The sequence below is a fragment of the Suncus etruscus genome, chromosome 4 (genome assembly GCF_024139225.1).
Source record: "Suncus etruscus isolate mSunEtr1 chromosome 4, mSunEtr1.pri.cur, whole genome shotgun sequence".
NCBI lineage: Eukaryota > Metazoa > Chordata > Mammalia > Eulipotyphla > Soricidae > Suncus > Suncus etruscus.
The window spans coordinates 54,184,582-54,203,782 of NC_064851.1; the positions used below are offsets into that span (position 1 = coordinate 54,184,582).

Genomic DNA, 19,201 nt, shown 5'->3' on the forward strand with positions numbered 1-19,201 from the left:
CAAAAACCAAGACCACCAATTACAGAAGACTGATTAAAACAACAGTGACGGAACAGAACTTCTAGAACTGTAAAGAAAAACTCCATCATAGGTTTCATCCTTTGACTTGCACAAATATCAAGATCTCTAGCTACAGAGGCCTGAAATTATCATCCATGATGGAGTGGAAAGTTTCCAGGCACCACAAAAGGACCCTAGGGAGAGTAAAAGAGCATGTACGGAGCTTGTAGTTATTTCTATGACAGTATACTTCAAGGGTGGAGAAACCCTGTATCTCTTAGACAAAGGGAATTCCCTTTCTAATCTTCCCAATATTTACTGTGCCTATGCAAGAAAAAAAAAGAGATAAGCACAAATTAATTATTTTAGTTTTGATATTATTGTTTTTTTGTACTTTGTTTTGTTTTTATTTCAGGACCGTGGTTATTGTGTGTTTGTTGTCTATATTGCTTTGAAGCTTTTAGAGTTTTTTGTTTGATTTTTCTATCTTTTTTGTATTGTTGTTATGTTTTTCTTCTTTTTTCCCTTTCTTCTGTTAAATTAATAGTTATAGCCTCTAGAAGGACTCCTCCAATTTTTTTCTTGTTTGATTTTTGCCCCATTTTATTATATATTTTTTTCTTATCCTCAACCAGAACCACATAACTTGAACCATCTTGTTCTGCCTCACAAATGGTGGGTACTAAGACCAAATAGTCATATGAACATTAAGTAGAAATAAAGAAATGATCAGCTTAAAACACCAAATCCAGAGCCAATGACAACAGAATCAATACCCAATTTACAACATGCTAGACACAGAGGAGACCACTTATACTAGCAGCCTGGGGGGTAAAAGAGGAGGACATGGGATGCATTCTGGGAACAGGGATGGAGAAAGGACAACATTGGTGGTGGAAATTCCCCTGAATCAATGTCACTATGTGTTGAATCAAATAATTAATGATGGGGCTGGATGGAAGTGGATGCCATCCCAGGCCACGTGGCTTCGCAACCCCCATCCAGCCGGCGGGTCCCAGGCCCAGGTGATCGTCGTAATCAGACTCATCCAGGCAGGCATCAGGAAGCATCAACTTTATTCATGCCCTATTCACCACATGTGTGTGGCCTATCTCATAACCTTTCAAGCATTCAGCCATTCTAGGCTACCCTGCATCTTAATTCCTTTCAGCCATCTTCCCTTTGGCCTCCATCCTGGTCCAAGACCAAAAGAGGCAGAGACCCAGAAGCCAGAGAGCTCAGCAGGGCAAAGCCCCTAATCCCCTGGCTCAAGGGTTTATCTACCTATTCCAAGACCCCTCCCAGGAATGGGCGGGGTCTTGCAGGTAAGGTCACACCTAATATTCAGTTCCCAAGACCCCTCCCAGAAATGGGCGGGTCTCAGATAGGTACACCTAAATCCAGGGTGGAGTTACATTTCCCCCCTTTCTGAATTATAAAGACCCTTTTGTAATTCTGACTCCACCTTTAGCCAAAGGTGGGTTAATATTTTCATGCACCAACGTAATAAAGTGAAAATTAATATACCAGCCCCTTTCAAAAACATAACATTTCTGCAAAATATACTATACACCTGTAACTTAATATTCTCTTAATGCTTTTTTCTACCAAGCACTATTCCGGAACTTTCATGTTCCTATACTTTTAAACTATATTGGGGGAACTTTCTGTTCCTATTAACCTTCCCTACACACAAGTACTAAAGCATAAATGCATAACATACATTTTAAAAACAGGCTAAGTACATTAAAATACACACAGTAAAACATTTTGCAATTGAAAATATTAACTGGAAAACAAAACACATTTAAATTATAAAGAAAATGACTAAAACAAGACAAAGATGCAGGCGGTTAGAAATCAGATCTTTAAATGGGCTAAGCTGTTTTTACTCCCTTTCTCTTTTTATTTTTTTTTAAATCACTAACTAACTAAAACTTATCCCATCACCAACTATGAGTAAAATATATGACTACCCACTTAGTCCCTACACGTAAAATCATAAGTCCAGATGTTGGTTTGTTCTACGCTGATCTCACCACGTGGCTTCTGTAAACTTTCTGCAGGCCGGTTCGCTCGCGCCATTTCACCTTTGTGATTTGGAGGGTGGAATACAGGTTTGCCGCTTTTCCGGAGCAGAGTTGAGCCGAGCACTTTTGGGCTGATTATTTCACTGCTTTTTTGCTGCAGGGCGCATGTTTTGTGCTGTTTGTAGCTGCCTGCAGAACGGGCATTTTCTGCTGATCGTTTTGGCCGCTGCTTCTTTGCAGCGATGTTTAGAATTTTAAAAGTCCTGTCCGAAATTTTCAAAGTTGAAATCCAAATTCAAGCCGAAGGTTATTCTCAGAAAATCAGTCCACTTTCAATAGTCTTTTTTTCTCCTCCATTTCCAATTTAGACTTTTAATCAGTCTTTGAGGAGGCCGAGGTTTTTGTTTATTGTAACAAAGTCTCAGTCCTGGGCCTGGGCCTGGGACGGAGGTGATACAAGCTTTCACCTCCCTTGTTTCAGTTGCCCTTTTGCCCCCATAAGGGGTGTCGGCCATCTTTGAAAATGGCTTCACGTGGTAGCCCAAGTTTTGGGCTCACTGCAACTGAAAAAAGCCAAAATGAAACTCAAAAGCAGGTATCTCACCATCATCACTGTTTTCTTGGTTTCAGGATTCAAATTACAGTTCGAGCGCCATTATGATGAATTAAATAATTAATGATGGGGCTGGATGGAAGTGGATGCCATCCCAGGCCACATGGCTCCGCAACCCCCATCCAGCCGGCGGGTTTCAGGCCCAGATGAATGGCGGAATCAGACTCATTCAGAGACAGGCATCAGGAAGCATCAGCTTTATTTATGCCCTATTCACCACATGTGTGGCCAATATCATAACCAATTAAGCATTCAGCCATTCTAGGCTACCCTGCATCTTAATTCCTTTCAGCCATCTTCCTTTGACCTCCATCCTGGTCAAAGACCAAAAGAGGCAACGATCCAAAAGCCAGAGCGAGCAGCAGGGCAGACAAGCCCAGCAGGGCAGACCCCTAATCCCCTGGCTCAAGGGTTTATCTACCTATTCCAAGACCCCTCCCAGGAATGGGCGGGGTTTGGCTGGTAAGGTCACACCTAATATCAGTTCCCAAGACCCCTCCCAGAAATGGGCAGGTCTCAGATAGGTACACCTAAATCCAGGGTGGAGTTACAACTATGTACCTAAAATATTACTGTGAAAGATTTGTAATCTACTTTGGTCAAAATAAAAATAAATAAATAAATAAATAAAACTTTAAACTATTCCAAATTTAATTTCATATGTATTGCAGTAGAACCCCACCCTTACCTTCTCAGGACAAAAGTCAATTTTATAGTCTCTATTTTTGGTCAAATTTTTCTCAACTATTATGATTTTTTTGTAATTACTAACTTTATTTAATATTTTTCAATGTTTTGTAGAGTTAAGAAACCTTGTAAAGGGGCCGGGCGGTGGCGCTAAAGGTAAGGTGCCTGCCTTCCCTGCGCTAGCCTCGGACGGACCGCGGTTCGATCCCCCGGTGTCCCATATGGTCCCCCAAGCCAGGAGCAACTTCTGAGCGCATAGCCAGGAGTAACCCCTGAGCGTTACCGGGTGTGGCCCAAAAACCAAAAAAAAAAAAAAAAAAAAAAAAAAAAAAGAAACCTTGTAAAAATAAATCATATTGCAAAGTCCCTTTCTGCTTTGTGATATTTTTGTTTTAAGGTAACTTAAAAACCTTCCTGGAGAAATGCTACCCTTTTTTGTTGTTATTCCAAGTTTGCTCTTCATTTTGTGACTATCAATGGCATTTCTCTAAAACAAGTTTCTCACAGAATCACCATTTCTATCTACAATGCTTGTAATACTCAGATCGCCTAAGTCTTATGACAAGAAATGTAAAAAATTTGGGGCCAGAGAGATAGCATGGAGATAAGGTGATTGCCTTGCATGCAGATGGACAGTGGTTCGAATCCTGGCATCCCATTTGGTCCCCCGAGCCTGCCAGGTGAGATTTCTGAGTGTAGAGTCAGGAGTAACCCCTGAGTACTGCAGGTATAACCCAAAATAAACAAAAACAAAAATATAAAAAATTTAATTTCCAAGGTCCACTTTCTATGGCCCTTTATGATGATAGTGGTGATCAGTTAACAATTTTGAAATAATCAGGAATAAGTATTTCTTTAAAATTTATTAAAGGTCATTGTTGTTGTGTTTCATCTCCTTTTTCCCTTTCTTCTTTCAAATTGATATTTATAGCCTCTAAAAGGATTCCACCCATTTTTTTCTTGTTGATTTTTGCCCCATTTTTATTTTATTTTCTTCAAACAGAACCGCATAACTTGAACCATCTTGTTCCACCTCACAAATTGAGGGGAAAATAATGGAGGGTACCAAGACCAAACAGTTGTATGATCACTAAGTGAATTAAAAATGATGGGACTTAAACACCAAATCCAAAGCCAATGACAACAGAATCGATACCCAATCTACAACAAGCTAGCAACAGAGGGGACCACTTATGCTAGCAGCCTGGGAGTTAGGGAAGGGGATATTGGATGCATGCTGGGAACGAGGATGGAGGGATGACAACTTTGGTGGAGGGATTTCCCCTGATTCAATGTCAATATGTACCTAAAATATTACTGTGAAAAATATGTAATCCACTTTGGTCAAAATAAAAATTATTATAATAAAAAATTAAAAAAATTATTAAAGGTCAAGGAATATCACTCAAATGGCAGAATAAAGGCCTATGTGACCAGTGCTGGCACTTCAGGACTTTCCCCAGCACATCCCAGGTGGATATCTTGTCTAAAAGTATTGGGGTAGAGGGTCTTTTGGTAGAGCATATGGTCTCATTACCACTTCAGTGATACTTGTCAGGTAGTGTAGACTTTACAATTCTGTTAAGTGCTGCTTGGCCTCATGGGTTTGGGGACAGCAAGCCAATACCCCGCAGAGCTTGGGGGCCATGCTGAGTCAGAGCTTTGTGCATGCAAAAGTTTGTCATCTTATACTTTGAACTACATCATTGTTCTTAAAGCCACTTTTATGTTCTTTGTGAAGTTATACTATGCATTATATCATATTCAATATAACTTTGTAATTTACTATTCTATAGAGAAATTTTTAATTATGTCTTAAAATTTTATTTTGAGTGAAACTTTCATTATATACTTATTGTTATAGTTTAGGCAACATGATTATAATGTTATTTAATGTTTTCATTTTGATATCAACCATTTACTGTATGTACCTTACCATCACCAACGTACTCAAAATCGTCCAATACTGTCCTCACCATTACTTCATCTGCCTCTTTTTTTTTCTTCCTTTCCTCCTTTTCTTTTTCACTTTTCCTTCTCCCTGCACTGTTTTGTGATCCACAGCTATGTGTTTGTCATTATTCCATATGTTGCTTTCCTTATTTTGCTCCTATATCATAAATGAGTGAGATCAAACAGTATTTGGTCCTTCTCCCTTTCTTATTTTTTTTAACATGATACCAGTTCTGTATAAATTGAAGCAAACTACAAGATATATCTTTTCTTAGTATTGCATAGTATATTGTGTATGTATGCCACTACTTCTTTGTCTTCATCTGTTTTGGGACATTTGGGCAGTTCTCACATTCTGGCAATTATATTCATAACTACAATGAACATAGGTGTGCATATTTTTCAATAAATGTTCTTGCATTTGGGAAATAGATCCCTAGGATAAATGCCTAGAAGTAGAATCACTGGGCCATATGCATTTTTATTCTTACTTTTAAAAAATATCTCCATACTGTTTTCTGCAGAGGCAAAACCAGATGGCATAACCACCAACAGTATATGAGGGTTATTTCTTATTTACATCCCCAGGATATATGCTATTCTCAGTGGTATGAGATAATACTGTTGTTTGACTTGTATTTCCATGGAAAAAGTGAGGCTGAAATGTTTTCATATGCCTAACAACCATCCATTCATTTCTGTTGGGAAGTGTATATTTAGCTCCTCTTTCTATTTTTTATGGGGTTATTTTGAATTTTTGTTATACTCTGTTGGTGCTTTATATATCTTAGATATTAGCCCTTTGTCTGATATATGAATTGCAAATATGTTCTTTCATTCGGAAGATATTCTTTTATTTTATACTGAGTTTTCTTCTGTTAGGTAAAAAGTTCTAAATTTGGTTTATTATTTGATTTTGTCATGTTTGCCAATGAGTTAAATAACTAAAAACATCTCTGATCAGTTTTTTATATGTTTTTCTCAATGTATTTTATGGACTTTGATCTTATCTCAGCATCTTTGATCCAATTTAAATTTACTTTTCTTTATGGCATGAGATGTGAATCCAGTTTAATTTTTTGCATGTGGCTTATTTTTCCCAACACTGTTTGTTGAAAGGCTTTGTTTCCTCTTTAATAATTAGCCCTAGTTCTTTTGTCATAGATGAGATTTCTGTAAATCTAAACCAAAGGCATATCTCTGAACTTGCAATTCTTTCCATTGATCTAAAAATCTATCTTTACTCCAGTATTGCACATGTTCAATTACTATAGTTTTATAGGGCAATTCAGACAGCAAAGATAATATCACTCGTATTCTTTTTCTCAGATTTGCATCTAGTTGGGAAATATTGTTATTGCACACATTTTTTAGCTTAATCTAAATCCTGAAGAATGTTGTATAAATATTTATGAAATTGTATTGAATTTGTATAATTAGTTTAGGATAGATGTTGGTTATTTTAACAAAGGGATTTTTTCTGCTTTTTGGTATACTCTTCTATTTCTGTCAATAGTGAGTAACAATTTCATTCTTTAAGTAATTTTCATAATTTTTGACTTGATTCCTAGGTATTTGAATCACTTTTATTTTTTTTTTATTCTTGGGCCCCGCCCAGTGGTGCTCAGAGGTTATTCCTGGCTCTGCGCTCAGAATTCACACCTGGCAGGCTCAGGGGACCATATGGGATGCCAGGAATCAACCTGGGTTCATCCTGGTCAACTGCATGCCAGTCAAATGCCCTACCACTGTGCTATCACTCCAAACCCCAGAATCACTATTTTTAGTAAAATTGTCTTTTACTTTTATTTCTCATTTAGTTTGTCATTGCATACAGAAATATAACAGGTGCTTATTTTGCAGTATGTTTCCTTGCTGTATTGATTTTATTAGGCTTTCTATGTTTATTATCTATTTTCATGAGTTTATGCATACTCGAGTTGTCCCCAGCCTGTGGTTTGTTCTGGAAACTCTTTTATGTGCAATGGCAAAAAATGTAAACTGAATTTTTGGAATAGTCTACTATGTGTCTACTACTTCCATTTTATCCAATTTTTTATGTAGGGTTCTTATTTTCTAACTACATGTACAATGTAAAATGCAGTTCTATAAATTTCTTTGAATTATATGAACTATTTAAAATTTATAGCCCTTTAAAACTAATTTTGTAATTAAAAACAACTACAAGAAATACATTTATTATATATTATATATTATATATTTTATCCTTGACATGCTATTTTTGAATGTCTATGCTACTGTTAATATTCACTTTGGATTAAAATTAATTTAAAAGGGTGAAATTAAATTTCTACTGCTTGAGGAATAGGTGTATTATGTGTATTAAGCTACCTGTTCTCCTTTGTCATCACTTTATATTGCCAAAAATGCTATTATAAAACCAAATTCTAGAAATTTTAATGAAAGATTTGAAATTTAAGATTTTTCTAATGTATTATAGCCTATTCTAGCCGTATTTTCTAAAGGCAAATCTTAATTTTTTCTAACTATAAAATTTTTAGTATTATCCTGATAATTCTCACTTAATTCCTTTTACAATGTTTACAGTGTTTCTTAATATTTTAGTAAAATGTTAAATTTTGCTATGTTCTCAATTTTCTATAAATTATTTTAGTCACATATTTTATTGGATACAAGTGTGTGTTCTTTTTGCACTCTGCTATTATGGAAATGTATGTTGAACTTGACATAATCAGGTTTACTACACAGAAGTAATATGTCAGAAAAAAATATATTGTAGTTTCTACACTAAAATCATGCTGCAATGCTATTTGTTATGTAGTGGACTTAAGTATGCATCTTATGTGCCTGAGATTTTATGAAGTTTAAATATTTAAATGCCAAAATAATCTTGATAAAATCATATCACATTTGTGTTGGGATCCAACCACAGGCCTTCACCATATAAAGTTACAGTGATGTTCCAGCGTTAAAAGAAAGCAATACAGATGTTTATTTTTACTTTCTTATTATAGGCTCCCAGCAGTCTTATGGAGACCCTTGAACAACATCTAAATACATTAGAAGGAAAGAAACCTGGAAACAAGTATGCATTAGCTGTATTATTCCTTATGAGATGAAAAACCATTGAGACATTCTTTATATGAATCAGATTTATCCCAACTATAACTTATACTGTTACAGTTTTAGGACATGGGTTTTGGTAATTCTTCTGGGTTCCCATCTTTTCTATTAATTTAGGATAGTGTGGTCTGTATATGTTTAATAAGTCAAATTAGTAGGTTGCACCTATTTCAATAGAACTTGATAGTGCTACATTTGATTTAAAATAAATTTATAATGAGAAAGAAGTTGCTCAAATTTAAAAACAACTGAAGCTAACTGGGCATTAATTAAAACAAACACAACTTCACAAGCCCTCTTGAAAGCACTGTTGCTAACAATCTGGAAAAACAAAAACAAACACACAGACAACCCCAGAACACTCAAATAGTTTTCTAGGCTCTAGATTCTGCCTTCCAAACTGCTTTTTGTCTTATTGACATTTTATTCATCCATATCAAGAGAGAAAAGAGAGAGGTTGATAGAGGGACAGAGAAGAGAGGAAGAGAGAGAGAAGCAATCAGGAAGCAAAAATATACAATTTTGCTGACTTTTTTGTTTCTTTGTGTTTGGGCACTAATTTTTTGAGTCCATGTTGTATATATTTTCAAGTTTGACTTCTTTTTTTTAGCAGATGGCAAACATGTATATTCACAAAAACTAGTGTTGTGTGGTATTATATATGTTTTTCACTCTATTTCTGCTATCCTTGGATGTCTACTCTCCTACTCAGCCTGTGTATATTTTGTACATACTGGAAATATCTTTTTATGAAAACCTTATTATAAACTGCCCAATGTTTTATCTATTTCCCTCTCCACACAAATATGTTCTGGGAGTGCAGCACAACATAACTCTTTCTTTTGAGCCAATTTTGTTGTAGAAAACAATTTTATGCTCCTTTTAGATTGACAACAGAAGTTAGCAGACACTAATCATGAATTGACTATTCAGGACCATAAGTTAGTATATTTTGCCTGCGATCTAGCTATCCAGATACAGTTCCTTTGTGCTTTTTCATCTAAGCATTTTTTAGAACCTAGACATATTTCTTGATGTTACTTTTCATATTTTATTAATGAACTGTTATTTCTGTCATTTTTTTCTAAGTTAGTATAAGATTTAGTGCATGTTTCAAAATTTTGATGATGAGGAGCCAGTGCGGTGGCACTAGAGGTAAGGTGCCTGCCTTGCAAGCGCTAGCCAAGGATGGACTGCGGTTCGATCCCCCGGCATCCCATATGGTCCCCCTAAGCCAGGGGCAATTTCTGAGCGCTTAGCCAGGAGTAACCCCTGAGCATCAAATGGGTGTGGCCCAAAAAACAAACAAAAACAATTTTGATGATGAGCCTGATATTTTTGGGAATGTCTCATACATTTTTGACAGAGCTATTTGAAGTAATGGATAGAACTTTCAAGGGCTCTATCTACATCTTTATCACATCCCAGGTTCAGCCCCAGCTTCAGTGTAGCTTGGAAGATCCGCTTCCTCTTCATAAATTGATGACAACTGAAAAGATGTGTGAGTGCATAAAATTACATTAGTAGATGAAGTCCTAGTCATTGCTGGGACCATCCTCCATTAGAGTACCCGAGAAGCCAAATAAGCAACACAGGAGTTAAGCAAAGGCTAGGAATTTGAGAGGTGCCCCCTGCTTCTATGCCAGAAGGCCCATTTACCTATGGAATTACAAAAAAATTTTTGTAGCCTTACATACTCTGTCTTGGCTAAGTAGGATGCAAACCAAGAAAAAATCGCCTTCTCTGCACAGTCACTCCACTAAGCATTCCTGTACACTGTGCAGTTTCACATTTTTCCCATTTTGTAACTTTTAGTCACAGAAGAAATTTATTTTTAAAAGGTAGAAGAACATATTTTAAAGCTACTCACCCTACCCCCCAGTGGACACCACAAACTATTTTTGGAAAACAGCTATAGACCTAAATTTTCAATGATCTGTTTAGAATTACCTTCTGCTGAACATACTTATTTTCAAATAATAATAATAATATACTTGTCAGATTTTGTTTCTAAATTCAGTGAGACTGCATTTAGCTTGTCTTTTGCTTATTCATCCATTTTTAAAATAAACTAGTATTTAACAATTTTCTTCTTTGTATGTTTGTGCTTACCTGGGAACTTAAGTGAAGGGTGAGTACTATATTGAATGTTTTTTGCATTTGGTTATTACAAAAAATGCAAAAAGCACTCTTAAGATACCACATTTGGTATTTAGAACATTTAAAGCTGATTTCCAACTATTACACACACCAATGGTTTTTCATTGTACTTTTTGGTTTCTCATGATACTGAAATGTGGCTTTACTTTCTTTTGGTCTCATTGGATCAAGACTACCATTATCTCTTAAGGGTGCATATATTTCTCTTTGATTTTAGAAATGAAAGACTTTTTCACTTGTTTACTAGACAACTTTACCAGGGTATATGGACACAAGACTAAAAGCCTGATTTTTTAATTACTTACAATACCAATATTGTCTAGCCTTAAACTGAAGTAACTGGATGTTGAAGCGTTTTCAAATATGTATTAATAAATATCTATATACTCTTGTATTTGGAATTATATGCAATACTTTGTGATAAACTTTAGTATACTGCCTTTTTCTCTAATTACATAGATCAAAAGAAAAATTAATTTTATTTTATATGTAAGTTAATAAGTATGAAGAGTGCAGGAAGCCCAAGGTATCTCTTTTTGTAATTTGAAAATATTTGAAAGATATTGATAGGTTTTTTTACACTTGTCTTTTTCTTTCTAGCTAGTTAGCATTTATAATCAAAATTGTATTATGAGCAAATAAAAATTTACCATTTCACTTGGTATTAAATATCTTAGAATTAAACTGGCATTTTCTATGTTAATCTTGTAAGACTTTGTGAAATTCTTTGTACTGTTTTGCATAATTAAGGGTAGATTGCAATATGGGTCATTATTACTCTTCTAAAATTATATCAGTGCCTTATTTTTTCCAATATATTTTACTATGTATTTTATTTCCCTAGTTAAAACTATTCAAAGAGTATAAGCTTTTGGTAAATGCCATTATCTCTTATGTAAAAGACTATAGCATTTTTTATGAAAGGCAAATGAACGGTGGTAATGTGGTAGGAAATCAACCATGAAAGGTAAAAAAAGTGATATATATCACTGTTTTATATATATATATCAACCTTTCATGGTTGATATATATATCATATATCATATATATATATGACAGGAACAAATATGCTGTGCTCAAATATTTTCATCAGGACAATGACAAGATTAAATGTGAAATGAGCAAAGACAAATGAACAGTTTCCTCCACAGAAAGAGATTTTGGCAGATTTATTACTTCTCTGAGTCTCAAAGCCCTCAGATTTTAATCAGTGACTAATTGTGCTTTTTAAAGATACAGACCAAATAAAATAAAGCTTTCTCTCACCTTTTGATGAAAATCTTGGCAAAGGCTAGAACTATCCATGGGAATAGAGGTAGAATATCCTGGTAGTTTAGTTCATACAAAATAGAGGGGCATCCTACATACAGCTCAAGGAACATTTTCTAAAGTCAGTTCTGAATTTCCCATTCAGTCAATTTGGTTCCATGGCTTAAAGCTCAGTCCTGAAGAGAGATGCAGTAATCAAGTGTTCAAGTAGCTCTGGGGTCCACTAGGAACACTCTGATAGTGCTCAGTGTGCAACAGTCTATACACCATGGTGCTCAGGAAACCATGTAGTTGATATGTTTTTATAGAGTGTACATATGTATGTACATATACATATGTTTATTTTGCATTTGGGGGGCCTTATAGAAGAGTGTTCAGGGACTACTTCCAGTTCTACACTAGGGGTCACTCATGGCAATGACTAGGGTACTGTTTATTTACAGGTACCAAAAACATATGCAGTATGTGAATATTGAGAAGTTTCTCCATCAAAACATGTATATACTCTCTATACAAAAATTAAATATTATAGAAATGTTTTCTAGTGGACATCTAATGATGGGTGCTATGTACAATTCTGGGAATTTAAACCATGAAATGAGGATTTACCATCTTAAAAGAATTTAACATCTAGTGAATTGGAAATTTAGATGCAGTATTATAAATGGAAAAATAGGGAGCCAGAGCGTTTGCACATTGGGTAGGGCATTTGCCTTACACACAGCCTATGCAGGACCAACTAGGTTTGATTCGCGGCATCCCATATGGTTCCCTGAGCCTGCCAGGAGAAATTTCTGAGCACAGAGCCAGGAGTAACCCCTGAGCGCCCCCCGTATATGGTCCAAAAACAAAAACAAAAAATAATAACTGGATGAAATTATTTTTATTTGCTTACTTGATTCATGGTGTTATTATATGTGTGATTTAATATTTTTATAAAAACTATGAAAATGACTTTTTATGCAATTATGACATTTTATACTTCCCTTTGAGCATGGTATTTTTTATAGATGCCAGAGAAAGTCTTTAATATTTACTATAACTTTTATCCTTATATAGATTATATTAGGTATTTTCATATATATTACAAAGATTTGTTGCTGATTCCTATTTCTCTAATATTGGTATTAATATCTCTTATTTGAAAATTACTAAAAATTTGTTCAGGAAAAATTTTTTTTTTTGTATTTTTGGGCCACATCCATTTGATGCTCAGGGGTTACTCCTGGCTAGGCGCTCAGAAATTGCCTCTGCCTTGAGGGGACCATATGGGATGCGAGGGGATAGAACCGCGGTCCTTCCTTGGCTAGCGCTTTTAAGGCAGACTCCTTAACTCTAGCACCACCTCGCCAGCCCCTCAGGAAGATTTTTTGATAAGTTACCTTTAATGATCTTTTTCTGGCTATAAAAGTTAATCTGGATTGATCAAGTAAATATTAATAAATATAACAAGGTAAAATCTAAATTTTCTACATTTAATTAATTCATTCATAATATATAAAATTCAATTACTAGCTATTTGCTCTTTTTCTTGCTATTTATTCATATTATATATTTTCTCTATAAATTAATAGTCATTCTTGCTAATTTATAAAACCCTGAAAATGGACTTCTTATTGAAATTTATTTTTCTCCATTTTATCTTGTTGGTAATTCATTTCCATAAAATCAGGTTGACAAAATTTAAACTGTTTAAGCTATTGTTATTATTACTAATACTAACAGTAATTAAATTAAAACTTATTTTAGTCTTTCCTAAATTTAACTCATTCTCTTAGAAGCAAGCATTTAAGGCACTGTGATTTTTACTATTTGTAAGATTAATGATTTATTTTGGGGCCACATCCAGTGTCGCTCAGAGGTTACTCCTGGCTATGCCCTCAGAAATTGCTCCTGGCTTGGGAGACTCTATGGGATGCCAGGGGAATGGAAGCACTTTTTGCCCTGGTCAGCCGTGTGCAAGGCAAATGTCCTACCGCTGCACCATAGCTCTGGCCACAGATAATGATATTTTATAGATATTTTTCATGACAGCATATACACTGTCATAAAAAAATTCAGAAATATGGAAACTGAAACCCATATTAATCACAGAGATTACAGAGATTTTTGCCTCTAACATTCATTTAATTATCACAATTTATGATTAAATGAATCACAATGTGCTTTCATCTTAATAAGTCTTTTAACTTTCACAAGTAATACATTGTCAGTTATTTTTATTCTATGGGGCATTATTTTTCCTGTTATGCTTCAAGATTCCAGTTTTGACACTTCATTTTTTATGAACATGAGCAATAATGACCACTTCAGAGAAAGGTGCTGTTAGGGCTCTAAGAGTTACAAGTCACAAGTTCAATCCCTGTTGCCTTGTGGTCCTTGAACATCAGTGGGAAGATTGGTGATCCTATCCCCATTGGGCCTTTGCAGCAGCATCTGCCTACATATGCCTACAGCATCACACTGCCTATACACCTATACTCTTGTTTAAAGAAACTGTCTGCCTACACGCAAAGAGAAATTCTTTGCTTGACATGTAGAAAATATTTTTAATTAATTTAACATTCTAGTACTAGTAAGTGTATGGAACATATTGGAAGAGGTAACAGTAAAGGATTAACAGTTTTAAAAAATGTTTATTTCTAAAAAAATCTACATATTCATACATCAAAACTTGACCAGGTTATATTATCAGACTTTTGTTCTTGTATGTTTAGTTTTAATTCTTTTTTGGTTATCTTTTAGATCTGGTGCTCCCTCTCCATTAAGTAAGGTAAGTTTGCTATTTTAACTATTATAATCATTTGAGGGTTACAGTAATAGTATTGAATATTTTCATATTTTAGGCAATGATTACTATCAACTATTTCCAAAATATTCTTGATTTCCCCTAACTCAAAATCCTATACTCTTTACACACTTAATGTCCCATTTTTCCTCCCTCTAGCCTCTGGAAATAATCATTCTACTTTCTGTCCTTATGAATTTGACTCTTTTTGACACTTTATATAAATATAATCATCTAGCATCTTCTATTTATGACTTGCTCATTTTAATTAGCATAGTATCTGTAACATCATTATTCATGTAGCATGTCATAACAACCTTTCATTTTATAGTTAATAATATTGCATTATATATATTACACATTTTGTCCTTCATTGATCAGTGGATACTTTGAGTTATCTGCCTCTTGTTATTGTAAATAATAAGACTGAGATTGTGTGTTCAGATATTTGTTTATATCCTGATTTTTAACTCTTTAGACTATTTACCCATAAGGAATTAGTAGGTCATCTGATGTTTATTTTTTAAGATTTTGAGGACAGGTATATTTTTATTGTATTTTTAATGTATTCTCTAGTATATAACTTTTTCAGTGAAGTAAAAACTGTCTACTTATCATCCTTGTTCGCTTCTTTTAAATAATGAACTTCATGCATTTACATTAAAATGAAAAAAATTATATGTGACATATTATTACTCAAAAAAGTACTTTCACATGTTCCTAATCACAGTCCTCAACAGTTAAAATACATAATATTATAGATGCTTTACTGACAAATAAGTTACTGTATTTGGGTATTCTTCCACAAACATTTTAATTTATTGGTATCATTTTACCATTTCTTCACTTTCATGTGTCCTCCTAGCATAATGAAAAGACAGGTATAGTGTTGACAGTAATAAATTATTTGTATTTAATAATACAAATAGGTTTTTATTTCAATACAAACAAATGTTAAATATGCTTATATTTAAATTATGCTGTTGCATTTATTGATAAAATGTAGTATGTTCTTTGACAAATATCTATTTTAAAATTGGTATCCTTACAGACAAGAATAGCATCATGACTTTACTGATTACATTATGCTTCACTGGTTGGCATAATACATGGGCACCCAGACACCATGTAGTATGCCAGTATCTAGCTTCCTGCCTAAGATTTTCTCAGGGAACTTGAAAACTCAAATAAAACCAAAGGATCTTTGGAAATTCTGACCCACCACTATATTTATTTTTTGGATTATTTTTTAATAATTTTTATTGTGACCAAAGTGAATTACAAATCTTTCACAGTAATATTATAATTACATGGTGACATTGAATCAGGGGCATTCCCACCACCAGTGTTGTCCTCTATCCACCCCTGTTCCCAGCATGTATCCCATATATTCCTTTTTTGTCCCCCGGGTTGCTAGTATAAGTGGTCCCCTCTGTGTATAGCTTGTTGTAGAATGTCCACCACTAGATTTTAAATTATTTGAATGGATCCTAAAAGGTAGTACCATGACTTAGGTGTTTGCCTTGCATAAAGCAAACCTAGAGTCAACACCCAGCACCACACCTGGTATCCTGACACTACCAGATGTGATTTTTTTCCTTAATTTTTTAAATTAATTTTTAATTTTTTTTTGTTTTGGGGTCACAACCAGCAGTGCTCAGGGGTTACTCCTGGCTCTACACTCAGAAATCACTCCTGGGAGGAGGCTTGGGGGACCTTATAAGATGCCGGATTCGAACCACCGTCCTTGTGCATGCAAGGCAAATATGCCTTATTTCCATGCCATCTCTCCAGTCTCAATTTTTTAATTTTTAATCTTTATTTAAACACCATGATAACAAACATGTTTGTAGTTGGGGTTTTGTTATAAAAAATGAACATCCCCTTCAATGCAACATTCCCACCACCAATGCTCTCCATCACTCTCCTCTCCCACTCCTTGCCTGTATTTAAGACAGGCTTTCTCTTTCTCTCCTCACTACAGTTGACATGATAGTTTTCAGTGTAGTTATTTCTCTTTGTTTTTATGCTAGAAATAGTTCCATTCCTTTCTCACTTTGCTTTTCTCAAGTCCAGACAACTTTTTTTTTTAGTGTGTAGTTATTTTTCTAACTAAACTCACCACTCTTGTGGTAAGCTTTATATTGTGGGCAGGTCCTTTCAGCCCTCATCTCCATTGTCTCTGTATAATATTATAATAATATCTTTTATTTTTCTTAAAAGCCATAGATGAGTGAGACTAGTCTGTGTCTATCTCTCTCCCTCTGTCTTATTTACTCCACATAATATGTTCCATATCCATCCATATTTAGGAAAATTTATGACTTCATTTTTCCTAATAGCTACATAGTATTCCATTGTGTATTAGCACCACAGTTTCATTAGCCACTCATCTGTTGGAGGTCATCTGGATTTTTTCCAGATTCTAGCTATTATAAATAGCACTGCAATGAATATAGGAGTGCAAATGGCATTTTTGTGTTGTGCTTTTGTGTTCCAAGGGTAATTTATGAGGAGTGGTATAGCTGGATCATAAGGGAACTCAATTTCCAGTTTTTTGAGGAATCTCCATATTGATTTCAAGAAAGACTAGACTAAATGGCATTCCCACCAGCAATGAATGAGAATTCCTTTCTCTCCAAATCCCTGCCAGCACTGATTGTTCTTGGTCTTTCTGATATGTGCCAGTCTCTGTGACCATTGTGGTTATAATTTCCATCTCCCTGATGATTAGTGAGGTGGAGCATTTTTTCATGTACATTTTGGCCATTTGTGTTTTTTTGAGGAATTGTCTGTTCATTTCTTTTACATGTTTCTTTCTTGTTAAATTCTGTCAGTACCTTGTATATCTTAGACATTAACCCCTTATCTGATGAGTAATGGGTGAATAGCTTCTCCCATTCTGTGGGTGGCTTTTTTTTTTATCATAGTCACTATTTCCTTTGAGGTTCAGAAACTTCCCAGCTTGATATAGTCCCGTTTATCTCTGCTTTCATTTGTTTGGACATTGATGTTTTCTCCTTGAAGATGCCTTTATTCTCAATGTAATAAAATGTTTTACCTCTGTGTTCTTCTATATACTTTATGCTTATGGTTTAGGGTCTGATATCAAGGTCTTTAATCCATTTGGATTTGACCTTTATGCATGGTATTAGATGGAGGTCTGAGTTTGCTTTTTTGCTTGTGGCTGACTAGTTGTCTCAACACCACTTCTTGAAGAGGTTCTCCTTGCTCCATTTACATTTATTGCCCCTTTATCAAAAATTTATTGATTGTATGTCTGGAGAACATTTTCCTAATTTTCAAGTCTATTTCACTGATCTAAAGGTCTGTCTTTATTTCAGTACTGTGCTGTTTAAATAGCCAATCCTTTGTAGTACAATTTAAAGTTAGGGAAAGTGATGCCTCCCATACTTTTTCCCAAGGGTTGCTCTAGTTATTCATGGGTGTTTATGGTTCCAAATGAATTTCAGAAGTATTTGATCTACTTCTTTGAAGAATGTCCTGGGTATTCTTAGAGGAATTGCATTGAATCTGTACAATGCTTTGGGGAATTATTGACATTTTAATGATGTTAGTCCTTCCAACCATGAACAGGGTATGTGTCTCCATTTCCTTGTGTTTTCTTTTATTTCTTGAAGTAGGCTTTTGTAGTTTTCTTTGTATAGGCTCTTCACCTTTTTAATTAAGTTGACTTCAAGGTATTTGAATTTGTATGGCACTAATGTGAAAGGGATTGCTTTGTTTTGGTTTGGTTTTGGTTTTTAGGTCACACCTGGCAGCATTCAGGATTACTCTTGGATCTATGCTCAGAAATCGCTCCTGGCAGGCTCAAGGGACCATCTGGGATGCCAGGATTCAAACCACCATCCTTCTGCATGCAAGGCAAATGCCCTACCTCCATTCTATCTCTTCAGCCCCCATGTTTTTTAATGTTCACTTATTCTCGATCATTATTGGTGTATAAAAGGCTATTGATTTTTGTGTGTTACTTTTGTAGCCTGCCACTTTGTTATATGACTATTATTTCTAGAAGCTTCTTTAAGAATTTCTAAATATAGTATCATGTCATCTGCAAACAGTGATAACTTGATTTCTTCCTTTCCTAACTGGATTCTTTTGATATCTTTTTCTTGCCTATTTGCTATGGCACATATTTCCAGTACTATGTTGATAAGGAGTGGTGAGATGGGGGCAGCCTTGTCTTGTACCAGATTTTAGAGGAAAGGCTTTTAGTTTATCTCCATTGAGAATAATATTTGTCATTGGCTTGTGGTAGATGGCTTTCACTGCATTGAGGAAAGTTCCTTCCAATCCCACCTTGATACTTTTTATTATGAATGGGAGTTGGATTTTATCGAATGCTCTCAGTGCATCTATTGATATAGCCATAATTTTTTCCTTTTGTTGATATGGTATATTATGTTGATTGAATTACAGATATTAAACTATCCTTGCATTCCTGGAATGAAACTACTTGGTCATGGTGACCATAATGACCACCTTCTTGATGAGGTGTTGGATCCTAATTACCAGGATTTTGTTGAAGGTCTTTGTATCCTAATTACCAGGATTTTGTTGAAGGTCTTTGTATCT

The 19,201-nt window shown here is 34.9% G+C and overlaps 1 protein-coding gene across 1 annotated transcript in view; it reads left to right on the forward strand.

Annotated features, from left to right (window-relative positions):
* The window catches only part of SNAP91 (synaptosome associated protein 91), a 147,919-nt gene that overhangs the window by 62,214 nt on the left and 66,504 nt on the right, over positions 1 to 19,201 (forward strand). The window contains exons 10-12 of the mRNA XM_049772312.1: positions 8,280 to 8,350; positions 10,514 to 10,519; positions 14,563 to 14,590. Of these exons, the coding sequence (XP_049628269.1) occupies positions 8,280 to 8,350; positions 10,514 to 10,519; positions 14,563 to 14,590 (105 nt within the window). The remainder of the gene's footprint in view (positions 1 to 8,279; positions 8,351 to 10,513; positions 10,520 to 14,562; positions 14,591 to 19,201) is intronic.